Genomic DNA, 20,874 nt, shown 5'->3' with positions numbered 1-20,874 from the left:
AGAGCTTGTAACACTCCAAAGAGAAAGGAAAAATTGAAATCGCATCATATGACCCCTTTAACATTTCATAGGCCTTTTTTGTTTACACTGTCAGAAATAAAATATACTATAATTGTATTTTATAGTATTATTATTATAGTATTACTGGGGCAGTAACCTCAAAGGTGCAACTATACCCCTAAAAGTTAGCATTTTTTAAGAGTAGATAAGTTACAAAGGTGCACCTTTGAGGATACCTCATGAGAAATAAACATGGTGTTACATAAGTACTTAAATGTATTATTATTATTATTATTATTATTATCATTACCATGGTAAATTTGTGGTTACTGCCGTTTTAGTACAAATACTGTGGTAAACTGTGGTTACTGTAATAAAACCATGGTTAATTTTTGTAAAAGGCTGCCAGGCTGTTGTACTCCTAAAGGTGAAACTTTAGCATATTTTTTTTCTGGCAGATTTATTAACAGCAATTACAGAACATAACACAATCCATTTGAACTTTTAACAACCAGTTTAAATAAATTTACTTGCACAAACTAGCCAATTTAAAATAAATATTAGCCTACATGTAAAGAAAAGTTTGGGATCAGCAAGATTTTTTACTGGGGCAGTAACCTCAAAGGTGCAACTATACCCCTAAAAGTTAGCATTTTTTAAGAGTAGATAAGTTACAAAGGTGCACCTTTGAGGATACCTCATGAGAAATAAACATGGTGTTACATGCGTACTAAAATGTATTATTATTATTATTACCATGGCAAATTTGTGGTTACTGCAGTTTCACTACAAATACTGTGGTAAACTGTGCAGTATTGTTTACAGTATATTACTGCAGTATAGTTGCAGTAATAAAACCATGGTTATTTTTTGTAAAAGGCTGCCAGGCTGTTGTACTCCTAAAGGTGAAACTTTAGCATATTTATTTCTGACAAATTTATTAACAGCAATTACAGAACATGACACAATCCATTTGAACTTTTAACAACCAGTTTAAATAAATTTACTTGCACAAACTAGCCAATTTAAAATAAATATTAGCCTACATGTAAAGAAAAGTTTGGGATCAGCAAGATTTTGTAATATTTATTTTAAGTCTCATGCTCACCAAGGCTGCACTTATTTGAACAAAACAACAACAACAGTAAAAGCAGCAATATTGTGAAATATAACAATTAAAATAACTATTTTCTATTTTAATATATTGCATCTGTGATCAAAGCTGAATTTTCAGCATCATCAGTGTCACACGATCCTTCAGAAATCATTCTAATATCATTTGCTGCTCAATAAACATTTATTATTATTGCTGCTTCATATTTGTGTGGAAACCGTGATGCATGGTGCCGGTGCCACCCCTGGCCACCACGTAGACACACCCCTGCTCTAGACACGCCCCTGCCTATTTGAACAAGCACTCTGAGCCATGCGTCAGCAGCGAACGCTGTCTGTGATTGATTGGTTCTGTCTTTCAGCATTTGCGTGTGTTCCGATAAGCAGGAGAAATGGTTCCATCCAACACAATTATTCGCTAATAGCCTATACTTAGAAGCTTTTTTTATGCACCGAATTTCTTGATAAATAAATAAAATTAATGGTTCAAAAATGCACTTTAGAATCGATATTTTTATGTGAGAATCGATCCTTTCGATACAACTATCGAAAGTATCGATACTTAAGGATCGATCCGCCCATCCCTACACACTTATTCTAATCTCACATACTATTTAGGATGGATAGTATGGACACTGAGACGCAGGGTAAATTTATAGCTCCACGAAGAGCTGAGCGCGCGCAAGCAGCGTGTTTTTGGGTGTAGGCGCACATTGCTCAGCTCTTCGCGGCGTTCTAACCGTGCGTTATCATTATTTGGCGCCTGGCGCCTCCCACCTGTTATTCAATCCCCCTTCCAAATAATAAAATCCTCATCAAGACAAGATCAATGTATTTTTATACTGTGGTGTAGGCTAATATTTAATAGAAGAGCATAATCCATACTTCTGTCTGACATTAATTTTAATTTATTGATTTTATCATTTCTATGTAGTGTATTTTTTGGCGTGTCAATTCATATGCTTAAGAAGTTTAGTGAGTCATTTGTTATTTATCTGTATATTCTTGAAAAATCCGAGTTAAAAAGGGTGTTGGCAGGCTGGTCTTGAAACGCCCGGGCTGAAAATGGGCCCCAATCCGGTCCTGCTCCTACCTCTCGGCAGCAAATTACAGACAATCCACTGTGTGCAACAGGTCCCCTCGTGGATGAAACGAAGTTGAAATAAAGATAAAAGTCACAGTCTGGGTTGGCAGGCCATCTTTAACTCCTTACGTCATGCACGTCCGCTAGCGCAGCAGAAGAGTTTTGGTTCAGTAACTCTTAACTGGAGTTTAAAACCTGAACAGAATCGCTGTTTTTTCACTCAAATTAGTTTCCTTTAGGTCCCCAACCAGGTAAGTACTATTTCTTTTCTCTTTTATGGTTTCAAACTGAATTTATCAACAAGTTATTTCATTCGTTAAACTCTTAAAATCTCTACGCGTCTTCTCTCTTCTTCAACCGTTACACTTTCCGCTGCTCCTTCAGAGAACGTCCCTGCGTGCACGCCAGCGATTCTCTTAAAGGGGAAGGGTCTACATAAAGGCATAAATGTAAATGTATACTTTTACATAAATGTATACTTTAAAAAACTTATTTATGAACTATGATATATTATGTTTATTATTTTTTTATATTATAATATTATGAATTATTGCAATTATGTACTTACTTAAAATAGTTGGGTTAAAAATTACCCAACAGATAACCCAATGGTTGATAGAGCACCGACCCAATGTTGGGTTATTTTAACCCAGTGCATTGGGTTATAAATTTTACCCAATAAACTGGGTCATAAAATAACTAATTTGTTGGGTTATTCAGACAACATTTTGATTGAACTATTCTGGTATTATTATATTATTATTGCTATGTAAATAAATAATAATGTACAGCATACGCTTTATTTTCATTACATTTAAAGTTGCAAACACTTAATTAAATTAAATAACTGGTTGAAATTGTGTTATTAAAGTGTCCCTATTATGGGTAATGAAAGGTTCATATTTTGGTTTTTGGAGTCCCCAACAAACGGTTGATATGCATGCAAGGTCAAAAAACACTTCATTGTCCCAAACGATTCGCTCAACGATTCATTTTTCCAACCCCCTCCTTTGCGTGACGCTAATCTGCGGTGATTGGTCCGATTGGTCCCATTTCCATTTCATCATGCCTGATAAAGCAGCTTTCGGTTCTCCCTTTGCTTACACTCTAACAAATGCTGGGTTAAATATAACCCAGCGCTGGGTTAAAAAGGGACAAACCCAGCTATTGGGTTGTTTTGACCCAGAAATTGGTTATAAGGGTTATATTTAACCCAGCATTTTTTAGAGTGTAGGACGCTCTCTGGCAGCAAAATTGATTTTCCATTTGAAGAATTGTTGCAAAACTGCAAGTACACACCGATTAAATAGAAAATGATTTGAAAGAGTTTATGTCGTTATTTTACCCAGGTTAAGGGATGAACGCCTTGTAACCTGTTTTTCTTCCTTATGTGAAGTTGAGCAGGTCCGTCAAACATTTTTGAAAAGGGGAGCGTTTCCCAAAAGCATCGTTATAGCTATATGGTCGCAAGTTCAGACAGAGGTTGCGACCAGTTGCAAATGGGGAACACGCCACAGGCCGCCGTTAAAAAATTCGTGATAATGACTGAAAAGAATATACACAAGTATACTTTTCGTAAAACGTTTCTTATTCGAATCCAAAGCACAATAGCATTCTATTGGTGTTTCGTTCTAATTAAGCTGAACATCTTTAAGCTATGGATAGGGAAATGGAGTGTTGTTCCCTGACTGTTCCGGGAAAAGATTAAAACTTAACTTTAAAGCTTCGAGAGAGTGTCAAAAAACAGGATCTCATTTGAGTTCATAATAACAGCCAGTATGTGCAGCTTCAAGAAAGTGAACATACATCTGTGTTCTTCTTGATTTGTTATTTCCATGTTTGTTTCATAGTTTCTCATGCATATGCATAAATATTTACTCTATTCTTTATATCTTATTACTCTCCATTTCTGATTTTTCTTTGCTCTTTATATTTCGTTGTTGAATATTGTTGTATGCTGTATCTATTCTCAAGTTAGAGGCATAAGTGAGTAGCATGGGTTTCCATCCAAACGTGAAGTGAATCTTTTCAAAGTTCGCAACAAAAGAATGATGGTGTTTCCATCAAGTTCTGCATTGGAAGCTCTTGTCACCAAGAAAAATTCCTTGTGTGTGTATAATGCTGTCTTTCTGATTGTGAAGTTGTTCAAGCAGATGACGGTGGTATTGGTAGGCTAACCTAACCAAAAGTGAGTAAAACACCATCAGCGGAAACAGACGATTAGTCACGTGGGTTTAATGCTCACGTCAGAATGTATTCGGCAAATGCGTTTCCATCTCCCATTATTCGCAATAACTCTTTTTCGTACTATTCAAAATCCACCTCCAGCGAGTGTAGAAACTTTTTTTGCGAATTAAGGGAATTTTGTTCTAAAATTTGGTGTTTCCATCACTCATTTCTTATGCAATATTTCAAAAATGCCATAAAAACAGGGTGATGAAAAAAAGCTTATGTCTTCATCTAAAGGTTGTCAGTGTCACTGGATGATGTTGTAAAGCAGTAATTCTCTGTGGTCTTTGCTTGATATAATAACACTGTGCTGAATTTGTGCTGCTCAAATGAAGACAGATCATTAAGAAAGATGCAACTGACATTATTGAATCAACTTATTTTTAAAATCACAATTCCTCTGTCTGCTGAGCTGACATGACAAAGTTGACTGGTTTTGGATTTCAGAAAAAACGTTGATGTTTAGACATATCTTCTGATGGAGAGATCTGTTAAAGAAGCTGCGGCTGTTCATTTTTCTGTAATCCTTGTTGTATTAAACATTTAATGTTCTTATGAATAGTTGTCATTCACTTATTTTCCTTTTTGCAGCATATTTATATGAATATGCAGGCATTTTTATTTAAATTATTAATTATTTGTTCTACACAGAAAGACACAAAAGCAAAGACAAGCTGAGGAATAAGGCCTTCAGGTACACGTAAGACATCACATAGATTTTATAAATACAAATAAATTAAAGTGGTTCGTAATATTGTTTTATGACATATGTTCTAAAAACTAAATGATTCAGTATAAAAGCTTTTTTATTAAAATATAATATTTTGAACACCGTAAACAATAGAATACAATATAACTTTTTCTTTTAACTGAGAATATTAATTTAATGATAAACATCTGCCATCTCTTCACTACAGCATAACTTCTGGTATTGTTTAAATGTTAATAAAATTATTACCTAATGGCCTAATGGTTAGAGAGTCGGACTCGTAACCCAAAGGTTGTGGGTTCGAGTCTCGTACCGGCAGGGATTGTAGGTGGGGGGAGTGAATGTACAGCGCTCTCTCCCACCTTCAATACCACGACTGAGGTGCCCTTGAGCAAGGCACCGAACCCCCAACTGCTCCCCGGGCGCCGCAGCAAATAAATGGCTGCCCACTGCTCCGGGTGTGTGTTCACGGTGTGTGTTCACTGCTGTGTGTGTGCACTTTGGATGGGATAAATGCAGAGCACTAATTCCGAGTATGGGTCACCATACTTGGCCACATGTCACTTCACTTAAATGTACATATACAGAGCATACAATTTTGCAGTACATTTCTCTGTTTTTCTGTGATTATATTTTGCTGCGACTGAATAAATGCACTTCTTGTCAAGAAAAAAATAGACAGAAGCAGTAGGCTAGCCTAGTTGTGAGTGGGGTGGCCAACCGTAGCTCCGCCCCTGCGTTAATTGCGTTAAATATTTTTTAAATATTAGGCTATTATTATTATTATTATTATTTATATTATCGAATTGCTATAGCCTGTAAGATATGAATCAAGCACAATGCCTGGATTTTAAATGGACCTTTTTTTTCATTTCTAACTGTTAAATGCTAAAAATGACAGGTGGTTTGAACGTGTTAATTTTAAATAATGGCAGTGAAGAAAATCAGCCATGCCAAATCTGCTTGTGGGACAAAATGTAACCATTGTTTTACAGGAACGATAGTTCAACTATGGTAGCCTTTGCATTAAAATCTGCCAAAACGTTGCTGTGGTAGTAACACATGGCTGCTAGACCAAATCAGTTTCTCACTTCTCCTTGAATTATGTCTAATTTGATTATTTTCCCTCGGACTGAGTAGTGTTATCATATAGCTAGCCTACTACAGGTATTGCGCTGATGCATATTGTAGGCCTACTGCTTATATGATTATAGTCCATTAGGTTAGGACTCGACCCCGCACCTGAGACAATATATAAGTGAAAGTAAAATGAAAGTGAAAGGAAGCGTTCAGTCTGCCGCATCTCCCGAACAGCAGCGTCCGTCAGCAATAATAACTGCGATCATTTAAGCCAGCAGATATGATCGTTTTGTTTAATTTCGCATTTTTGAAAATGCATCCACCGAACTGTGTTTGGATGTCAGTTCTGCTGATGATCGCTGATGGTACGTAAAGTATGATCTCCTTCACAGTTAATCAGGGGCGACAGGTGTGTATAGGGTGGAGCAGCTACCATCTTTAGCTCACCTTAAGTATTATAGATTGAATTTTGAATTCAGTTGTTGTTTTGTTTAAAAAAGGTGATTTAAGTAGGCATTATTTCACAATATCAACACACATACAGAGAGGATAGCCTAATACAGTGTTTCCCAACCTTTTTTTAGTCGCGGCACCCTTTGGAAATGTTAACACATTTGTGGCATCTATTTTTTACACGGCACCCCTGCTCTCGACAGACGGCACCCCGGTTGGGAAACACTGGCCTAATACACAAGCGCAATTGTTTTCCGTGTAGTGCTGGGAGGAGCCCACAGTAGTATAAAAGCACCCATCATTAAGATGATCCCGCAAAACCGATAAAAACGACTGTATTTACAACAAAATTCACATTTACATTTTTTGATTAGCTACTTAAGGCGGGGTGTATAGGCGATTGCTTTTTAAAAAGGCAGATTTACAGGGTTTCTTGTTGACTTGAGGTTGCATCATGTGCTGACACTATTGGGGACGAATCCCATGGAACCTGTTGTATGAAGCATGTGTAAAATCATGCAAATCGGATTGGCTGACGACAGTCCTATGTTGTTACATGATGTCACCTTTTATACTCAGATGGGTCTGCTTGTTATCCAGAGTTGCTTCCCCCCTCTAGTAATCCTTAGGAGTAGAGATAGGTGAAGTTGTATGTAGATTTCCACTCTCTAAAATATGCTGGGTTAAATATGGACAAACCCAACTATTGGGTTGTTTTCAACCAACGGGTTAAATGTTTAACCCAACCTTCTGGGCAGTAACCCAACTGCTGGGTCAAAACAACCCAATCGCTGGGTTTGTCCATAGGCCTATTTTACCCAGCGCTGGGTTGTATTTAACCCAGCATCACTCTCTCACCTGTAGTCCTCAATTTGTTATTGATGCCAGACTGTATCAAGCTATCGATACCAGTATGTAACCTGAGATGTTTTTCGTTCATTTAATAGTTTTGATTTTTTTAAAATTATTTCTGTATTTTATTCTTTGTTGTTTAACAAGGACTCATTTTGCAATTACCATTTCACCATAATGGAGTAACTACTTTATTTTTCTGTTAAAATTCAGCCAAGAGCATCATAAGGTAAGACTTGGTTTAGTTGTTGCAAAACTTATATACTTAATTTACTTTGTTTTTTGCATTTGATGCTTTCCGTATCCTATATATTTGTTATATAGGCTGCTAAAGTCCTGACCAGTAAAACGTTCTATTCTATTCTATTCTATTCTATTCTATTATATTCACAGATTTAATGCTGATTTACTACACTTTTATCTTTGATCTGTTATTCTGTGCTTCATCTGGACACATACAGCATTTGATAATGTAATTGACCTAATGTGATTAAAAGTGTCATAAATAATTATTTTAGCTTTACATATTTGCTTATGCAGAACATTATTTGATGTGGTCACATTATATTGTAAGATTGGATGGGGTCATCCAAACATGTCACATCTTGACATTTAGTGAACTGACTTCACTGCAGTTTGTAAGGCAAATCATGTGTTCATTGAATAAATTAAGTCATTAAAATTTTTATGATTTTGAATATTTTACAGCAGAAAAAAAATCATTTCCTTTTTAATCGTTATATTATGAATAGATTATTTATTTATTTATTCATTCACTTTATAGGGTTAGTTGTGCGCAGTCCCTCAGGTCCTCTGGTTGCTCCTCTGGGGTCTTCAGTGGTTTTGCCCTGTTATGTTGATGAACTCTTACTAATGGAGGATCTGGAGGTGGAATGGAGACGAACAGACTCAGAGTCTCTGGTTCATCTGTATCAAGATGGTGAGAGTCAACCAGAGTCCCAGGAGCAGCATTATCATGATAGAGCTCATTTCTTTACTGATCAGATTCAACATGGAAACTTCTCCCTCCGTCTGGACAATCTGACAGCTGAAGACGAGGGACGATACACCTGTAAAGTTTACAGTCAGCAGGTAAAGATAAAGATATTCTGGTTCTGCTGTATCAAAACAATAAGTCTTTATCAGATTCATCAGATGAGCGATACAGAGACAGAGTTGAGTTCTTCACTGCTGAAATCCGCAAAGGAAACTTCTCTCTCAGACTGAAGAGTGTCAGAACTGAGGATAAAGGAGTTTACACGTGTCAAGTGTTTGCTGGAGGACTTTCAGCATATGCAACTATTGTACTGGAGAGACTGGGTGAGTATTTGATAAGTAAATAAATAAATACACAATAACTGGAGCCTAAATTTGCACAAATAAACCATATTTACTTTTCAGGGCAATATCAAGCACAATGTACCCCATAACTCTTGTAATCAGTAACTAATGTCTGTGTTTAATAGGTTTCTCTGTTTCACACATAATGGTGTTGATTCTCTGTATTTCTGCATCTGGATGTGCACTTGTGCTCTGCTGCCTGATCTACTGCAGATCACCATATGAAGGTATACATATTATCACTTGCTGTAGTTCATTTGAAACTTCAAAGCTGTCTAGCAATGAATTGACAAGCCAAAGTCAAAGCTTTTTTTTTTCATACACACATAGTCCAGTGTACAAACTAAGAGCAATTAAGTTCTTCATAAAACTTGCACGACTTACATTTGTCCAGTAGCAGCTGAAAGACACGTGACCACACATAACAAATGTAACGCATTTAAAGAATTACAGAATAATATTTAATTTCAACCTTGACTGAAATGTCGTGTCTCTCTAAACACAGCTCTGTGTATTTGTTTCACTTTTTCTAAATACACATATGTGCGATCAATCAATTATCCATTCAATAACCAATCAATCAATCAATAATCAACTATTCCCTCAATTTAATTCACATAAGAATAAAATGTCTTATTTTTATTTATTTATTTATATATATATGTATATATATATATATTTTTTTTTTCATTTTTAGGGTTCATTCAACCATTTGTTCCTCTGGGAGCTTCAGCAATTTTGCCCTGTTATGTTGATGAACTCTTATCAATGGAGGGTCTGAAGGTGGAATGGAGAAGAACAGACTCGGAGACTCTGGTTCATCTGTATCAAGATGGTGAGAGTCGATCGCAGCAGGATTATCTTGATAGAGCTCACTTCTTTAGTGATCCGATTCAACAAGGAAACTTCTCCCTCCGTCTGGACGATCTGAGAGATAAAGATGAGGGAGAATATACATGTACCGTTTACAGTCAGCAGGACCATTTATTTTCAACTAAAATCATTTTGGAAACGGGTAAGTGAATAGATACATTTATAACTGTTACTAGTAAGATTTGAATTAGAGAGCTCTCTAATTGGCATTGTTACAAGTGATAATTTAATTGTAGAGCTCTCTTATTGAATTGTTACTAGTAAAAATACAATTATGACGAGTAACGCTGGGAATATTTTAAGCTAAAACGGCTTGCCATAGACGGCTGCAGTGAGGGGAGGAGTGAAATAAGTGCAAGCAAGACAGACAGTTCTGCCCTCTCGAAGCACAACAGATACCTACGAGATCAAAGGCGGATATTGCGTTATTCTCACTCATGCGCCCACTTTTTTGCGTTTTTTAAAACTGTGGTGAGAACTAATTGAAACAGGGGGTTTCATGACCCTTTAAAGCTTTAATACAGTATACAGCAACCGCACATGCATCCATTTATAACTCTTTTTATAGCTATGTGAAAATAAGTGTATAAATGGAACAGTTCATTGTTGGAGCTGAGCTGAATGAGAGAGAGAGAGAGAGAGAGAGAGAGAGAGAGAGAGAGAGATGCAGAGCATTTGCAGAGCAGGGGGACACGAGGAACAGGATTAAGAATTGCTGCTTTAGAACATTGATTTTGAAACTTGTGAATCCATTAGAATCATTAGAAGACAGAATCGTGATTCATATATGAATAGATTTTTTCGTGCATGCCAAGTTTTCTTCCTCTTCTCTAAAGCAGCACAACATGGCCTCGCCCCCTTTGCTGCATGTTCCCGAGGGCGGGGTTTATCGGGGTTTGTGACATCACGAACCCGTGAAGTAACTCGTTGTAGTCCTTACAAGCCATTTTTGTAGGCATTAAACTGCCATAATTTTAAAAGACGATATCTCCGTTTGCATTTAACTTTCAGCGTCGTAACTTTGCAGATATTGTTTATGCTCAAACAGCAACATTACACACTAACTAACGTTAAAAAAGTGAAATCACAATCAACCACCCCTTTAAAAATTGTGCATATTTTTTTAAACCAACAAATGACACTTGCTTTGTTTTATCTACTGACATTTAGTCATTTTTAAAAGTGACTTAAGTGTCTAGATACTCTTTGTGGCTGCGATACTTGTTCAGTTTGAAAGAACAACAAAAACAGAAGAAATATAAATGATCAGCAATGCCACAAAAATTATCCTTTATAATAGCTAAACAACAAATAATAAAAAGTAATTATTATATAATGATTATAGAACATTTAAGCTGTTGACAGGTTAAAGCTTTTATTAACTTTTATTGAATTGTCCTTGTTTTTCTTTCTCTCTAGGCGATTATCACTCTTTGCTTTTTCAAGGTAAGTGAAAAATAAAAGAAAACTGAGCCTAACCTGTACATGATTATCATTTGGTTGATTATGTCTAGTATGTGCCACTGCTCCACAAATTCACTCTCTTTCCATTCCCTGATAATAAAGTAATGCTTTAGACGTACACCAAGACTTTTTAGGTCATGTAGAATCAGCTATCTGTGATCCATTTAATTTGTCTTTCATTGCTGCAGCGCACTGTTTTCTGCGAACTGACAACCCGGAATGTATATCAACTATAAATGTATGTTTTAATGTGGCATATAGCACAGTGAGTTTTGACAGCAATTAGCAGATTTTTTTCTAAATGTCCAACAGCAGTTTATGTTTCTGCTGCTCTGTTGTGACTCTTGTTTTCACTTTATTATCAGAAGTTTGACCCAAATTTCTGATTTGTAAAATGTTGGAAACTATTAATTTAGTGTTTGTTATATACAGCAAATGCATTATGCAGAAATACAGTGATTTTGCCTTGTCTCTAGACACAATAGTTCATCTTCATGTACAAAATGGCATTCAACCTTCAACAGAATTTCATATTATGAACAAAATGTCTTTTCAGTTTCTGGGCTCACTGTGCGCACTCCTTCTGGCCCAGCAGTTGTTCGTCTGGGATCTTCTGGGGTTCTGCCCTGTTATGTTAACAATCGTTTATTAGAGCAAATTCGGAAGGTGGAATGGAGAAGAACAGACTCAGAGACTCTGGTTCATCTGTATCAAGATGGTGAGAGTCGAGCAGAGTCCCAGCAGCAGGATTATCATGATAGAGCTCATTTCTTTACTGATCAGATTCAACATGGAAACTTCTCCCTCCGTCTGGACAATCTGAGAGCTGAAGATGAGGGACGATACACCTGTAAAGTTTACAGACAGGAGGATTCTGTGTCCTTAGCCAAGTTAAATTTGGAACTGCGTCTACTTGGTAAGTCAACCCATACAAAAAGGTGTTGTGTGTGTCGGAATGAATTCAGCGATTCACACTTTATGTCCGGTCTCATTTTTACCTTTGGGTTTGTGTGTTTGCATGTCTGTGCCAACACATGCCACTGAAATGGCTGTGGCCTCTAGGCTATTGTAGACAAATGAACTACAGTAGTAAACCAAAAAGCTATTACTGTCACAAGGCCATGGCGGTAACCTAGTCCCAAGTGACACGTTCACTAAATCACCACCAAGTGGCACAAAGGAACGGTTGACACCAATAGTCACTTTTCCACTGCCGGGCCAGTGTGAGCCAGGGCTAACAACAACCTGCCCTTAACATGCCTCCCTTCACTTTAAGTGACTTCACTTTAAATAATTATACATATTAGTTTGATTGCATAACTAATGTGCACTTGACAAATCTTTTTTTTTTTTTTGTAAATCATTGGTATGTAGGCAAAAATATTGATGCTGGAGTCTGTAACAAAGTTTGCAGATCGGGAAGGAGGCGGGAACCGGCGAACATTTCAAACTTGAATAAAATAAACACAAAACGAAAGTAAAGCGGCAGCCCCTCGCGGACGACTGCCACACACACAAAACACCCTCCGGCAACTCACTCCAGCCCACCGCCTCGAGCCTCCATGGCGGCAGACTGCTCCGCCATGCTTGATGGCACCGCGGACTCACCACAGCAGCGAGGGATCTCTGGCAGCATGCCCCTCCTTCCTCCCGGGTTTCGGCACCAATGTAACAAGGTTCAAGAGGGTGGAAGGAAGAAGACAGGGTCGGCGTACTGGGACGCGAGCTTTATTTCAAGTCTCTGGGTGCACACAACAGAAAACGATGCTCACTGCGCTTTCAATCTCTCAGTCAAATCACTCATAACACAACTCGACATAGGCTTCGTGCTTCAATAACCCGTCTCCCCGGGTGGCTCGCGTTCCCAGTCAGTCTCCTCTCCATACATGCTCCAGGTGGCCCCTTTTATCCGGTCTCTCCACACCAATTACTGAAACGAGACACAGGTGTTTATCATTTGCGCTTGACCTACTTACGCACCGCTCGTCTCCTGCCTCTCTCTCCCGATGCAGATCTCGCTGAACCACGCCCCCCTCGCCACAGAGTCTTTCTAAAGTCTTCATGTAAGGACCAAACGTCTGCTTCTGTCATGTTCGTTACATAAGAGAACACACTTGTTCAGTTGTGGCTGCTCCATTTAGTTGTGATCACGGAAATGCACAAAACAACTCCATTAGTCCATTTAAGTCAAAAGGCGAACACAATAGGGAAATACTGATAAACCCTCATAATATGTTTGCGTCAAATTTCTTTAAAAAGAATGAGCATTTATGTTAATATTCCACAAAATAATATAATCTGAGGATGTTTGAGCACTGTCTCTCGTCTTACTATACTGTTATCCTTTTAGCCAAAGCAGCAAAGCAATTTATATGCCAATGGTTGGCATACATAGCCTTTAGCGTCACATATAATACATTTCAGCCACATTCAATGAATGGAATTTCCATCGGATAGCAAAAGTTATTTCAGATACTTGCTGTTTTAAATGTTTAAAATGCTGATGTCAGCTGGTGTCTTGATGTGAAAACATGGGGAATGAACAGCGGTGCCGACAGTCTCCTAACTCAGATAAACTTGGTCTTTGTTCATGACATGGGGTTTTGGTCCTCAAGCCCCAGTTGGCACGCTTTGGACCAAGGTAATTGGCGGGCCGAAAATGCCTGGCCATTGGCCCTGAGGAAGCCCCAACGAGGCACAATCAAGCCCCAGAAGTGACAATGGAAACACGACTAGCCCTGGCATGCACTATCATGCCCGATTTTGGCCCGACAGTGAAAGATCGCTTCATCTGGAAAGCGTCTGCTGTGACATCTTTAAGACATCAGTTTTACATACATTCTAAATCATAAACATCTTAAAGATGTCTTCTAAACATCTATTTGACATTGATTGGAAACGTCTCAGACTAAACGCACTAAATTTGCTTCTGTGAATATGAATTATTTGAACTACAGTGTTTGCTTAAATTATCTGCTGGCTGCAACTGTCAAATCTAGCCTATTGGCAAGGCAAAGTTGACTGCGCTCGACTGAGAACTTGTAGAAGTCTGTGGTTTAAACAGCAAGAAAAAAGGTTGAGTAAACTCTGGTACTGTAAAAATAACCACAATATTTCTGGATCTGCACTGCTGCTCTGCCTACAGAAATATAGTTAAATGTATGTGAGGTTTAAGACGTTATCTGAAAAGTATCTGAAGTAAGGAAAAAGTTACATTAACATTCATTTTGGGCTTTTATGATTACATACTGTATCTAAAGTTTCATTCAGACATAATTTTGTATTTTATCTCTAGATTCATTTTTCCATCTTCAGATGTTTCTAGTCATCTGTCCAAATATCATCATGTTCTTTGCTTTTGTCTTGTGGGGTGTTTCTGAAGGTGAGTGTTTCTAATTACTATATGAAGAGTTTATTTGCAAAAACAGATAACTCCGTTTTTTTTAAATGTTCAAAAATCATGTTTTTTATTATGTTATCATGCTTTTATTGTGTTTCATTGTGTTAGTTATCTTTTTTTAAAGTTATTTTTACTTAATCAAAATAACCCAGCTGCAGTTTGATTGAGATTAATTGGAATGCACAATGAAAAAACATGATATTTGAAAATGGTTAAAAACGGAAACAATTAGCAATAAGTTGCATATGAACTCTTCATATGATAATATAAATAATATAGCTACGTAATTACAAGAAGTGTGCTCTTGTTTGCAATGAGAAAAAAGCTTTCAATGTGTTGCAATGATCATAATTACACTCTTTCAGCAATACACAGTATGCGTTTGTATATCATTGAATTCATGATATCTGTTTTTGTTTCAGGATCTGTGAATGAGTCAGTTTGTTGTTGTGCTCTTTATTTTCTGAGGCCTCTCATTTTACTCTGGGCTTTTCCATATGTGAACGAGTTCACAGGTATAATTCATTTGATCTGTTTATTAGAGGAGGTCAGAAAACTAATTATAATGTCCAAAATATTAATTGTGCGAGTGATTTACCAAAAGAAAATTGATTAAAACTTTCATTAAATATTGTTTTAGTGGCATTTGTGTTTCTGTATGTTGCTGATGTTGTGTGTGATATTGTGATTCTAATCATTAAATACTTTTTCATTTACAGGCAACATTAAAACATGGATTCTGAAATACAGTTATTTAGCAGAATATTTAGTTCTCTCAGTTGTTGTTTATTCAGGTATGCAAATAAAAATGTCAATCAACTGTCCTTATCATGAACACTTTAAAGTGCACATTAACAGAAAAATTGTTTTATTATGCAGCAAATCTGAAACAATAACATGACAAATCACAACATGCAGAAATATTAAGCAGCTCTACATGATACATGATTTATTAGTATATAGTAGATCCTGTGTGTTAAATGCTGAATCTCTATGTTTATAGTACTGAATCACTTTTATGATCTTTTAATAACAGTTTGCATACTCAACTTAATTTGAAACTAAACTAAATCCACCACTAAAGCAATCCTCAGCATGATTTGTGGTCATGACACACATTTAATTTCAGCAGCACAAAGGTCACAGCAGCAATATTAGAAATGGACCGAAAATAAACCACTGAACCTCAGATTATAACAGAGACTATCCAGTGTAAATTATAATAAAGCAAGATGATTTTGACCTGTATTTGTATTTTGGCTGTTAATTGACAATATTTTCTTTTTAATCTCTTCCTCTCTTTCAGCTCTTTTTGCAAGTGTTTGGGAAAAACTTCTGAATTATGCTGAATTTGACAGAGCTGCGATAACATTCCTGTTTTTAATAATGTTTCTGTGCTGCCTTTGCAAAATCATTTACCGTAAGTATTTGTGTGCGATTCATTCAGTTATCATGTACTTGAATGCTCCTGATAATAATAATATATGTTTGTAAAATTCCTCTCAGTCACATGCAGATTCACTCAGTTTGCTTTTGTTGTTGATTTTTTTCTTTATTGTTCTGAAACTGAATCAAATCAGATCTTCGTTGTTTCTCATTTAGTTTTAGTTACAGAGGTTGGAAAGAAAAGTGGACAGATAAATACGATAATTAACATATTTGACTTAGTGGCTGATACGATCTTTGATATTCTGCCTACATTACAATTCATCCTCTTGTTCTTCACTTTTGCATCTGTCAGAGGAGGTGAGTTCATATTTATAATGATTTGAGTTCATCTGTGTTCATTTTATTCAGGGCTCAGATCAACACATTTGAACATGTTCATTTTTCTCTAATGCCATTTTAAAACACTCATTATTCACTGAGACTGATATTCATAAGGATTTGCTGCAATTAGCTGTTAATCTGTTGTTTTATAATATCCAACATTAAAGGGTTAGTTCACCCAAAATGAAAATTAGCCCATGCTTTACTTACCCTCAAGGCATCCCAGGTGTATATGACTTTCTTCTTTCAGACAAATTCATTTGGAGTAATATAAAACATTTTCCTTGCTCTTCCAAGCGTTAGAAAGGGAGTAGGTGGGTGTTTTTGTTCAACAGTCCAAACATAGTCAAATAAAGCACGCACATCCATAATAAAATGTGCCTCACGCAGCTCCGGGGCATGAATAAAGGCCTTCTGTAGCGAATCGATGCATTTTTGTCAGAAAAATATCCATATTTAAAACGTTATAAACACTTTTCTCTCACTTCCGGTATCTGACGTATGCAGAAGCCGTTCTGGCGGATGACGTAGGACGTATGCGTCGTGCGTGCGCGCCTCTGAGATATGCTAGTCTCACGAGTTTGTTTGCAGGAGCAAAGGAAGCAAAGTTTCCTTACGGCTTGCAGGTATGACAGTCAGCAGAAGTGAGAAAAAATATTTATAACATTTTACATATGGATATTTTTCTTACAAAAACACATGGATTCGCTACAGGAGGCCTTTATTCACCCCTCGGAGCCATGTGAGGCACGTTTTATTATGGATGAATGCGCTTTATTTGACTACGTTTGGACTGTTGAACAGAAACACCCACCTACTCCCATTATAAAACTTGGAAGAGCAAGGAACATTTTTAATATAACTCCGATTGGATTCGTCTGAAACAGAAAGTCATATTCACCTAGGATGCCTTGAGGGTGAGAAAAACATGGGCTAATTTTCATTTTTTGGGTGAACTAACCCGTTAATATGATTACTCTCCTGTTTTTTAGGATTCATCATTGTTGTCATTTTACCAGTGTTACTGATTATGACAAATGACAGATGTTTTTTCAGATGGTTTGATAGACTCATGTGTAAGTATCTGATGAATTGTGATATGATCGCTGTTGAACTGCATCAGTTTTTCAGTTTTTCTTTTTCTGACCTTTATTTAAACACAAATGCAGACACACAAACATATCAGTACAGCTTCATTTTCAGGATAGATTTTGGCATGTCATCAAATATTCAGAATGTAATTATTAATATGTTGTTTATTTACAGTTTTTGAGTAACTTCACCATCACTGATGATCAGATGAATAAATGAATAATCATTCACACATCTGCCAATAACAGACCATCTCTCTATCTTTGATGGTTTGAGTTTAATCTCAAGGTTGAAATCTCCAGAGAAAAAGCAAACCAGTTTAGATGGTCATCAAAGCATTCTCACACTCTCATCTTTTTCAGGTTCACTTTCAGTCAGAAGAACAGTGATGTTAATCATCATAATAGTGATTATTGCAGCGATGATCGGCCTTTACATATTTACACTGGAAAATAAAACAGGTACAGTAACATAAAAAAAAAAAATGCTTGGAATGACAGCACATCATTGATCTAGCAAATACAGGTTTATCTTTATAGTAGTTCTGTCAAACGATTAATCGCGATTAATCGCATCCAAAATAAAAGTTTTTGTTTACATAATATATCTGTGTGTACTGTGTATATTTATTATGTATATATAAATACACACACATGCATGTATATATTTAAGAAAAATGTTATGCTTATATATTAAATATATTTATATATAATATAAAATATAATAATATAAATAAATATACATGTAAATATTTTCAAAATATATACTGTAAATGTGTGTATTTATATATACTGTACATAATAAATAAACAGTACACATATATTACGTAAACAAAAACGTTTATTTTGGATGCGATTAATCGCAATTAATCGTTCGACAGCACTACTTTATAGGTTTATCTTTATAATTGTTTTCATGCTGAAGTTCATTAGTTTTTCTTGACCACTGAGCAACAAATCGATCTGACAGTTATAAGTTTAATGGTACACAGCATGTGATACAATATTTACTGCACACAAGTTTCTCTCATCTAAAAGCCCTGTAGATTACTTTACAGTTTCTTTGGCAAATCTCGGGTGTGTGATTTCTTCTCTATAACTGTGAATAAAAAAGATGAGACTGTGAAATTGCTCAGATTCTTCCGAAGTCATTGATTCCCTCATGGTCATTGCATGAACAAGAACATGGTCAACTAATGTTGCTCATATTTAATAAGAAACAAATGTGCTTTGCTCTTCCTCTTTGTCTCCCACTTATTTTAGCTCTTTCACCATTAATAGGGTCCAAAGCACATAATCACCATAATCATAAAAATAGTTTTGCAGAAAACAGTGAGAAAATTGAAGACCAGCTGAACCAGTTACTGTGTGTTAGCAAAACTCTTCATAACTGAGGCACTTCAATGAAAAAAAAAGTAATGCTTTATTTCACTCCTTTCATTTCACAGATGCTATTGGATGGGGCTGTGTGACTGTATTTCTGCAGATACTGTGGACGGTTATGAAGTTTACAGGCTATTATGGCTTTATTGCTCAGGGTACAGTATTAATCATCTACTTTGATCACTCAGTCAGTACATGTACAGTTAATGATATTAAACAATGCAGTACTGATAATATTAGGCAGATTTGTGTGTTTCTTTAAAAGAGAGTCAATTTTGGGAAAAAAAAAACTGTCCCGTGTCTTGTTTTAATTTTAGTTTTTGTCAATTTAATTCCAGATGTGACCTGATCGATCTCATTAGTGCAGTAATTATCAGATCATACATCATAGTTTCACACTGTAACATAATAAAATATGATAAATTGATATAAACACAGTACTTTAAAGCAATTTGTGTCGTATGAGCTGTTGAAGAGTGAAGGGCTGGAATCAATCATAAATGAAATACTTCAATCAAGCGAACAAATAATTTGATGTATCTTGTAGAATTTTGTTTTTTTTGTGCATGTTTATAGTTGTTTTCAATGTGGCCTAATTTGATCTAAATTAATACATTTCTTAAAATATTATTAGATTTTTAAACATTTTTGTGTATCTCAAGGTAGACTGATGCAGTAGTTTTGTTCATGTTTAATGTCTAAAATTGCATTACAGATTTTCCTCGTGTTGTCACTGTGTATGTGTTTGGATCAGTTGGTGTTGTTTTACTGAATTCTTTTACACTGATGACTGAACTGATACTGAAAACAGGTGAGTGAATGTCATACAATTTTTTAAACAATATGTGATACAGTTTGAGAGAAATATTTCAGCATTCACAAAGTTTATAGCAAATATGTACTTTAAATATTAATTGATTATTAATTAAATGAGTCTGTATTTACCTGTAATAATTACTGTGCTAAAATACTGTTAACATTGCATTAATTTCTCGTAAAACGGTGATGATAATATAAAAAAAAATGTATCCACATTTATTTTTTGTCAGTTAATGGCGCTCGTACAGTGGGAGATCTGAGGTCTGTTGTCTTTCCTTCTGAATGTTTCTTTGTCATTTCTGTGATGATTTCAGGAATATTTCCATCTGGTGAGCATAAATCATAATTGTTTCAATTACAAAACATTACATTACATTTACATCATATGAGCTGGTGTTTCTTTATTTTACATCTCTGAATCATTTGTCTCAAGCTCCATTCAGTAAGTAAGTAAATAAAAAATAAATATAAAAACACTGTTAAAGTGTTTAAAGTCTGATTCAATCATTTATTTACCACATATTGTGGTGTGTGTTTCTGAACACACTCATTAATCTCCTAATAATCTGCAATGTCTGTCACAACACTTAAAAATTCCTCTAGACCCTTTTAATGCTAAAATCCTAAAAGCATCTGATGAGTGTCAATGAGAACTTCTCACAGTGAACATTAATGAATCTTTATATTTATTGACTCCCTGGTTCATTCAGATCATTGACTGGACTATATCAGGGATCTTTCAATGTCAGCAAATAAATTCAAAGGTTTCAAATTGAAATGGTTGAAATGTTTTACAGCGTGTTGCGCTTGAAAAGAAAAAAAAAACATAAAAAGGAATTACTAATAAATCATTCAAAAAAGGTCCACGTGACAGCAGTTAAGCTATTGAAACTATTTAAGATCTTGGTGAATAAGTAGTTATTTAATTTATCTTTTAGCAGACAATGACTAGAGTCAACAGATCCACTAATATTTACTCTCTCTCTGACCTCACAGGCATCATACAATGCGTGCAGGTTAGTATAATTTTTAAACTGCATTGATTTGAGATTAAAACTGACATGCAACATCAGGAGACTTTTACTTATATTACAAGATTCTCCAAAAGCATGAGGATGTTATATAAATATTATTTAAATTGCATCTCTTGCCCTAAATGCAGAACACAGTGAAGTCTAGACAAATGCCAGCTGACAGATCACAGATCGACTGA

At 35.9% G+C, this 20,874-nt stretch overlaps 1 protein-coding gene across 1 annotated transcript in view; it reads left to right on the top strand.

The window, feature by feature from the left end:
• Window positions 1-20,874, top strand: part of LOC107695642 (uncharacterized) — a 68,197-nt gene extending 47,323 nt beyond the window's left edge. The window contains exons 4-19 of the mRNA XM_016495654.1: window positions 8,987-9,088; window positions 9,559-9,880; window positions 11,675-11,694; window positions 11,755-12,114; window positions 14,494-14,580; window positions 15,021-15,113; window positions 15,318-15,392; window positions 15,905-16,018; window positions 16,201-16,344; window positions 17,361-17,444; window positions 17,823-17,921; window positions 18,908-18,997; window positions 19,558-19,653; window positions 19,892-19,990; window positions 20,658-20,677; window positions 20,824-20,874. Coding sequence (XP_016351140.1) covers window positions 8,987-9,088; window positions 9,559-9,880; window positions 11,675-11,694; window positions 11,755-12,114; window positions 14,494-14,580; window positions 15,021-15,113; window positions 15,318-15,392; window positions 15,905-16,018; window positions 16,201-16,344; window positions 17,361-17,444; window positions 17,823-17,921; window positions 18,908-18,997; window positions 19,558-19,653; window positions 19,892-19,990; window positions 20,658-20,677; window positions 20,824-20,874 — 1,856 coding nt within the window. The remainder of the gene's footprint in view (window positions 1-8,986; window positions 9,089-9,558; window positions 9,881-11,674; window positions 11,695-11,754; window positions 12,115-14,493; window positions 14,581-15,020; window positions 15,114-15,317; window positions 15,393-15,904; window positions 16,019-16,200; window positions 16,345-17,360; window positions 17,445-17,822; window positions 17,922-18,907; window positions 18,998-19,557; window positions 19,654-19,891; window positions 19,991-20,657; window positions 20,678-20,823) is intronic.

The sequence above is a fragment of the Sinocyclocheilus anshuiensis genome, unplaced genomic scaffold (genome assembly GCF_001515605.1).
Source record: "Sinocyclocheilus anshuiensis isolate Anshui unplaced genomic scaffold, SAMN03320099.WGS_v1.1 scaffold1075, whole genome shotgun sequence".
In the NCBI taxonomy this organism is placed as follows: domain Eukaryota; kingdom Metazoa; phylum Chordata; class Actinopteri; order Cypriniformes; family Cyprinidae; genus Sinocyclocheilus; species Sinocyclocheilus anshuiensis.
Note: the sequence above shows the minus strand (reverse complement) of the source record. Positions and strands in the feature narration are given on the sequence as shown.